At 38.2% G+C, this 8498-nt stretch overlaps 1 protein-coding gene across 1 annotated transcript in view; it reads right to left on the bottom strand.

Annotated features, from left to right (window-relative positions):
• The window catches only part of cpamd8 (C3 and PZP-like, alpha-2-macroglobulin domain containing 8), a 53723-nt gene that overhangs the window by 9641 nt on the left and 35584 nt on the right, over positions 1–8498 (bottom strand). Inside the window, exons 30-36 of the mRNA XM_015376188.1 lie at positions 6801–6984; positions 6364–6450; positions 6066–6202; positions 4225–4380; positions 3499–3561; positions 238–500; positions 55–142 (exon numbers count right to left, since the gene is read on the bottom strand). Coding sequence (XP_015231674.1) covers positions 55–142; positions 238–500; positions 3499–3561; positions 4225–4380; positions 6066–6202; positions 6364–6450; positions 6801–6984 — 978 coding nt within the window. The remainder of the gene's footprint in view (positions 1–54; positions 143–237; positions 501–3498; positions 3562–4224; positions 4381–6065; positions 6203–6363; positions 6451–6800; positions 6985–8498) is intronic.

Here is an 8498-nt window from a genome sequence, read left to right as displayed (position 1 = left end):
TATATATATATATATATATAAAAGATGTGAATGTGTGGCACAGTGATTACATACTCTCTCCAGGCTTTCGAAATCTGCTCTGAAGCCAGAAATCATGGGAACCTCTATGACTGCCATGTTGGATGAACCTGAATGGAGCCACCTAGACAAAAAGGTTGGAAAAAACCAATCAACAAAATAGATGTTTTTATTTTATATTTATCTAGGTCTTTAAACAGGAGTACCATGGATCTCTACCTAGCGCACACTTCTAAAGAGATGTGGAAGTTTAGCTTGTCCTGGTGGGCTGCTGGGTCATCATCTTCAATGGGAGCTCTGCGCCTCCGACTGAGCTCAGAGCGGTTGTCGACTCGGCTCCGGGAACGTGACGCAGAGTGCTTGGAAGTAGAAGATGCGGAGGAGGGCTGTAGGCGTCGCTCCTGTAGCGGTTCTCTCAGATCCACCTTGAGTTGGAAAGCTGGCTTTGCTATTGGATCAGGAACATTATAGGACACATCGATCTACAGAAATGAAAGAAAGAAGACAAAAAAAACACTCAGTAGTCGGGGTTTCAAGCTATTACTCATATGCTTCAAACAAATTACATCTTTTAAGTAAGCATCTCTTTTTTAAATGATTCCTTTAGTGCATTGCTTAAGTATTCACTTACCTGAAACGTTTTCACAGTATGTTACGTTAAAACCACAAATATTTATGTTCAAGGATTTTTTTGAGAAAACTAAAATGCATGATCTTTAACTGAATTTAGCTCTTTAAATTTTTTTAACTTCTTTAAATTCCATTTTTAGCTGCAATTGTTTTGGGTATCTCTATATCAGCTTTATGCCATCTATATTTTGAAATGTGTCCCTACTGTTGTATGTAAATTTGGTCCACTCAGTAAGTTTGGATGGAGTTTTTGTCTGCATAAGCCTCAAGTCTTTGTCCAATTTATTCAATTCAATTCAGTTTATTTATATAGCGCCAATTCACGACACATATCATCTCAAGGGGCTTTATAGAGACAATTCCACCAGATCATACAGTCAAACTGATTGAAAGTTTTCTATCTATCTATCGACTCATTGACTCAAAGGCAATCCCTCACAACCAACACACTTATAGCGACAGTGGAGAGGAAAAACTCCCCCTAACAAGATCTACGAGCTTGTCCTCCAGGCTCGTCCTATATTTACCTCTATCCATCCTCCCATCAAGTGCTTCCCTGTAGTAGAGAATAATCCTACAGCATGACTTTCCCAAAAAGCTTAGCTCTGTCTCATTTGATCAGAGCACCTTCATACGTGTTTGCAGTATCTCATAAATTCCTTGTAGTAAACAACACTTTTAATGTTTTTCTTTTCACTCTGGGTTCCTTCTTGGATGGCATGCAACAATGAATCTGATTTGGCAGATTATCTGACAAAAAACGGGACCTATGATGTCTGTGGGAAAACAAAGACATAAAAGAAAATGAGACCTCAGAGACCACTTGCCTTTCTTCACAGCAGCAACACTATCTCGCAAATCTGTGTGTCCAGCGATGGACCCTTTGGTTGCAGCCTATTTATTTTGGCGAAGTGAGATCGGAGCATATAGAGTTGTTACACAAGATGTGTATTTTGGAGGAAACTGTACTGTTGATGAAATTCCCCCATCTAATCTAATACCCAAGCTGCTCTAGAGTTACCCCTAATGTAAGAGATCAATTTTGGAATATGATCCAATTAAAAAATTTGGTCCTCAACAATAAGAACGCAATGAAGTGAAGGAGGTGGTGTTGACTGCTGACGATTCTTTGAAACAGCATCAGATGGACAGATAAGAGTTGGGGGATATTCAGTCAAACCTCAGCAGCCTCAATTTCATGAGTTGTTAATATAATCTCACTAATTAGAGTTCAGGTTATTCAGGGCTATCTCTATAGTTTAACTGCTATAGGCTTAGACTGCTGGAGGACATAGGGACCTGTTTTTTACCATTCTGCTTCATTGTATCTCTATTCTCCCACTCAGCAGAATTTGTTAGTTTAAACTCTAACGTTATGCTCTCTCTGCTTTTTTCTCATAGTAGCTTCATCTGGTCTGTTCCTGTTTGGCTGACACCATCAAAGAGAGAAACATCAGCTGTGCTGCTGCAATCAACACCCTTGTTTTTAGATGTTGGAGATTGGCCTGTTTTTCAGTGTAGTCCTGTTTCGCTGACTGTGACTGTCTGGATGTGCCCTCTTCATTGTCTGACATGGGAGCTGGCTCGACTGCCTGGCTGTGTGTGTTTCCTGGACAGGACATAAATTATAACTGTATTGAATTTCATCCTCTTAGATGGGAGCTGATTAGGAGCTTGTCTGCTATGTTGTGTGTTTCCTGGACGGGGCCACCTTTGGAGCTGGTTGACAGTTGCCTTTTGTATCTCTGCTTCTGTCTCCTTGAACTGCAGTCGGCCTTAGCAGATTGCCGCTCACAATGAGCCTGGTTCTGCTGGAGGTTTCTTTCTGTTATAAATGAGTTATTTGCTCCCCACTGTCGCTACAAGCATGCTTGGTGTGTGGGATTGCTTTCGAGTCTTAGATAAAAACTTAGAACCAATCTGACTGTGTGATCTGGCTGAATTGTCTCTCTAAAGTGCCTTGAGATGACAAGTGTTGTGAAATGGCGCTATATAAATAAACTGAATGAACTTAATATGGAAAACAATGATGAAGAAAATTAACACTTAACACAATATAAAATATATTGCTCGTTGCTTTAAAATACTAATGAATTATTAACCTCATACTGTCTATAATCTATTAACTAAAGTAGATACAAATTAGAAACTAACCATTTCTTAGGACTAGAAACATACATTGGGTGGGAGTACTATCTTAGAGTAGAGACAACTCAGCTTTTTAATACATTTGAATCTTAAATGTATTTTAATCCAAGATAAATCAAGTTTAGTTCAAAGAAATTTTCACAAAGTATTAAATGGTAATCCCAACTGTCTGCCTATAAACACATACACAGACAGGGACGCTTTGATTGCCCAGCTCTTGTATCTAATTATGGCCCAGGTGCTGCTTGCCTGAGGGGCTGTCAAAGAGGAGTGTTGAAGCATTAAAAAGCAGGGATCTGTAAAACTTGCGTCTGTGAAAACAGTGAAGTAAAATAAGTCTGTGATATTTATTTTATCCTGTAAAACCATCACTGAAATTGACTGAACCAGCTGAACTCTATGAGTTACATTTATATGAATACATATAACCAGGCAAGCTATTTCATTTCTGGATGATTATTTAAACACGCATGATATAAAAAAAAAAAAAAACTGTTAAAACCCCACGTCTGAAAATATAATCTGTAAATCAAATTACCCAAAAAACAAAAAAGAATGAAATTTTTTATATACGATACTGAGGCAGCATTCAACACACCTTTTTATTGGAAATCATTGTAAGACAAAGCATTAGATTTTCATTTAAGGTAGTTTTCCAAGACTACAAACAGGCAGTAACACAAGTTTGAGAGCATCTAATACCTGCATGAGACAGCAGCCTTCACCTTTAGCGCTGACAAAAAGGCCTGTGGGGATACTTGGTATCTACAAGGGGGAAAAAAAGGAGGAGAAACAAAGAGAATCAGAGGGGGCAGGGAGAGGTGACTGAGTCATTTATCAAGTGAGTGAATGCTGTAGGCCCTTGTACTGCTGCTGTGGCTCCCTGGCTACTTACCAACAGCCCTAAATTGCCCCTAATTAAGTTGACACCCCTAATCATAGCAGTAACAAACATGCCTGGTAGGACTTGCTTGCATTCTCACCTGAAAGGAGATCTAGCAAAGGGGAGATAAGCCCCTCACTGTCAAGTTTGTTTAATGTGTGGGTAAACAGGTCAGTAAAACACAGTTTCTTAATCATAATACAAGGTGTGTTTGAGAAATCCAGCTTGGTTTGACTTGGCTCCAAGTAAAAAGGTCTTGGCTGCAGTATGCAGAGATTACAGTTCAGGGGAATTTCACTCTGATACATAGCAGCTCATTAATCACCGAATAAGTGCATATATAAATTGGAGCTTAACTGGATAAAATGTCCAATCCATCTTGGTTATGACATCTGGAACTAATAAGTAAATGTGATGAACTGATATTAAGAATCGGAATGCCAAACTGGTGTTTCCATTACATCGGTACGGAAGAAGACCGAGCAGCCTTGAAGTAGCAAAACAAGCAATCAAACAGTAGAGGATTTGTTCTAATCCGCAGTCACCTTGGCCCTCTGAAGGAGTTTCTTGTTGTCTCGGTTGAGCTCAAAGGCCTCCTGGAAGTCGAGGTTGGTGGAGGCAAGAGAGATGGTGAGGTTTACCCCTCCTACGTATGAAAGGATGGCGTACTCCGACAGGGCGTGCAGAGCCACGCATGTATCCTAAACAGGAGGGTCAAATGAGACGGTGGAGTTTTAAGATCTGATTTTGAAGGCTTTGCATTTAAAAAAAAGTATTTCTTCTTTATTCTTTTGTTCTTTTTTGTCACTTAAATGTTTCAGGTGTTTTTTTTATACCAAACTCAGATTACCTAAGTAAATACAAATAAGCGTTTCCAAATCATACATTAAACCACTATTTTCTAACTCTTTATTCTTGCAGGTTAGTTAGGTGTTGATGCCTATTGTATCTTAAGCAACCATTGGAGAGACAGAGACAGGTTGCCAGTCTATGACAGGACAACTCAAAGAACAGACAGTAATACAGTAATACCTAAGGCCAAATAATAGAGAACATTTACCTAAGGGTCATGGTTTTGGACTGTTAGAGGAAGCTAGAGAACCTGGAGGGATTCTAAAAAATGCATGGGAAGAATATTCAAGCTACCAACAGGTAAGAATTTGTGTGCGGTAGCACTATAAACTGCTGACAACAATGTAACCCTTGGTTTTTAAATGAAAAAAACATTTCTCCTATGAACTATATTTTCTTGTTCATGATCTAAAAATAAGAAAAAGATGTGGATGAATGTTATCCATGAAAGCATCCAAGGTAATATTTGTTTGATCAAAAAATACTTTATCAATGAAAGAGGGAAATTAGATGTAGTGTTAGTTTTTTGTGTTTTTTTTTAAGGGATGTATATGTTGATAGCTGATGGCAGGAAGGATTTTCTGTAGAGGTCTGTCTGTTACAGCGGGTCTGAAGAAGCCTCTGACTGAAGAAAGTGTTGTTGTTAAAAACTTTTCTGAAGAGGATCCACAGCATTGTCCATAATGTTCTTCAATTAGTTAACAGACTAGGACCTAAGCTTCCTCAAAGACATGTAACCACAACTCGCAAAAAGCAAAACAAAAAAAAGTTTAGCTCCCCAAACCATTAAGGATCTCTCCGGATCTTGGGAATATATTCCGTTTGAATATTGCTAAATATGAATCAGTAAAAATAAATCCATGTTTTTTTAGAAGATGTGTGTCCTATTATATATGGGGAAAATTTTTTAGCGCTTCAGAAAAAGAAGCCAACATGGCCTAGGTCTGCTTTGTTGCTTTTGTTTATTTGATGAAACCCTGAATCCAGCTCTCTACAGTTTGTGGCCTTGAGCTCAGGTATATTTGAGTTCTCAAGCAGGGAGAGGATCCAAAACATACCTGAAAGTTCCCTCCTATTTCAGATTATGTTTCATCTAAGGAGTGGGGTTATTTTTGTATCCACAAAGGGCCAATGTTTTGAATAGCTCATTTTTGTCTTTCTATCTATAATTACTGGAATACAGCTACCTGAAAGTGTGACAAAAAAGCCAAAAGGAAGAAATCTGAGAATAATTAATTACTTCTTGGCAGCACTGTACAGTAGCACACTTAAAAGTATCAAAAATATGGCATGTAACCATTACAGAAAAGTCAGTAAAATCATGCATTTCTGTTCTTACATTCTACAATTACACTCAACATGTTGTTATTCACTTATACGAGTCCTCCTAAATACAATACTCTCAATCCTGGTAAAATTTTCAGGAGGAATAATTACCTTGTAATGGTAAATGCTCGATTTCAATACGATATAAAATCTATACAGTAAAACTACAATACAACAAAATATTCCAGAAATAACTTTAAAAAATTACTTGTGTGGAAGAGAAACCACCCAAAGCATTTCTTTGCTGGGAGAGCCATTTGACAATAGGCAGCGCAGAAGCAACATCACCCATGATGGTGTAGGTCAGAAGGCCATAGGCTGTCATCTCCACCTCTGCTGACACAACTGGGAGCAACAGAATACATTTAGAGACAATTCTCTGGGTTGTTATATTTGCAGGAATTCAAATTATAGGTTTGCCCAATTTAAAAATATTTCGTTCATAGTTAATAAAACTATTGTAGATTCCGATAGCACTTATTTCTCAGATATTTTCCAACTGGCACCTGAGTGAGAGAAACCATCGCTGAAGCCCATGAAAGTATCTTCATCGGTCACAGTGCTGCCAGTAAGGCTCCAGTGGGTGAGCCCATCTGCAACAATAAAGATGCTGAAGTGAAAAAGGTTGTTTTAACAGTCACATCTATATCCATGTCTAAATTTAAAGGTGCCTTAATAAGAACACCTTACTTCCTCGCTTAATGCAACTCTTGTTTCTGATGTTAATATTGCGTTTTTTTTATTTATTATTATTTTCACTACACAATTTCATTTATAGGAAGGAATCTTTCTTTTTTCTTTGAAATGGCGCTTAATTGATAACATTGACACAGTGAGAATATTACAAGAGATTCACTTTTTTTTTTTCTCAAAACACACTAACTAGTTCGTACACATGTGGTCCAGGGTAATAAGCTTTAACGAGTGAAAGGGGTAGCAGTACCTTTAGTGATGGCCATGTGGTTGAGGCGACGCAGAGCCAGCGGAGCATAAAGGCTGCGGAGCAAAGACAGGGCATATGCAGACAGAGCTGTGGTGTAAGGGTCATTGGCAGAATAAGTGTTGCTTTCGAGGAAATCCTTGGCTCTAGCCACTGCGACCTTCTCTTCCTGTACACAATAGTGGAGTCAAAAAGAAAAAAAAATGTGGTGTTGTTTCAGGAAACAATGCCACTGACAATTTTTGAGCTAATTATTAGGCGTTATCTGTTTCCCATTTTAATATTTTTGCAGTTGCGATGTTTACTGGCCGCCCCAGTAAAGTGGAATATTATCAGCCTTGAAAAAAAGTAATCTTTTATTATCTTCCATTGAAAAATGAAACATTTAATTTCTCTTTATTCTTTTGAAAACATATAAAATTGAATCAATTTTATTATTAACTTTTATTTTTCACAACAGGCATACCTCATGCAAATACATCTTTTCCAGTAAGGTGAATTTTATACTTCTGTTGGTTCTACCTTAAAGTCTGTTCCTTACGATGGCCTCAGTGATGCTTACTAGAGTAAACCTCCACCTCATGTCATGCTGGGTTGATAGATAATTAGTTGGAACTTAACTGAGCCATTATTCTGGTTTGATCATAACCTAAGCCTGGGGTTATTTCACTTCTTCCTATCTTGTCTGAAAAGCACACCATGCTTCAACTCTGTGCACTACTGCTCTGAAATAAGTCGTGTCCCCTTGCTGGAGCCCTGTTTGAGGCGGTACGTGTAATTTTTTGTGTAATGAATGAGGCAGGCCGACTGACAACCTTGTCAGGGAGCCCTTGCTGGCTGGAAGCCCCAGGTGGTTGCCTACTGTGCTTAAATGGTAAGTCTGCCCTTGAAGTCTCATAAACAACAAGTTGGCATGTACCGTTTGGTGTTTGGTTGAGAGACTTAGTGACGCCAAGCTGTAATGATGTAAAAGCCTGAAGATGTTTTGTTTCATTCTCTTATATATTTTTCCGTATCATATTCAGCATCTTCTCATCTTCAGTTTTTCCCGGGAAAACTGTGACTCATTGATTCCTATTTAGAGCTAATGGTAATCGTGCATGAATTCAATACTTGTTTTAATTTAATAAGATTCTTCCTTTTTAGCTGCAACTGTAGACCTCAGTGCATAAATGTCATAATAGTTTAAGCAGTTTCTTTTCTGTTTTGTGTTTATTTTGTGAACATACCCTCACCACAATGTGTGCCACCACATACAATGGCGCAACATCTTTATTTTTTCAGTCCAAACTCTGTAGTTGCATAAACAATATTTTATTCCTTAAAGGATAAGTCTACGCTCTTCCATGCAGATGTGATCTTCCGTCTCATCGATTATAGTCTTCGACAGCCATCTTGCTTTAATTGCCACCTTTGCCTTTTAATGAATGGAAATTGGAAAGGAGATCAAGGTTTAGCTTTGAACTGAGAAGTACCTTTTCTTCTTTTTTTGTCAGTTGTAAAAGAGCAAATTCTAAGAAGAATCCCTCTGGGGATAGACAGCAGCGTGAACGGGGAAGACAGATGGATGGAACATTTCCAAGGAGATGAAATACCAAATAAAATTTAACTATTTAAAAAATCTGGTGGAGAAACAAAAAGCTTTTATGAGCCAGGAATACATACTCTGAATGCCCAGTTTCTTTTATTGAAAAAAAAAAA

Source organism: Cyprinodon variegatus, unplaced genomic scaffold (genome assembly GCF_000732505.1).
Source record: "Cyprinodon variegatus isolate N-32 unplaced genomic scaffold, C_variegatus-1.0 Scaffold131, whole genome shotgun sequence".
NCBI classification, from domain to species: Eukaryota; Metazoa; Chordata; class Actinopteri; order Cyprinodontiformes; family Cyprinodontidae; genus Cyprinodon; species Cyprinodon variegatus.
Note: the sequence above shows the minus strand (reverse complement) of the source record. Positions and strands in the feature narration are given on the sequence as shown.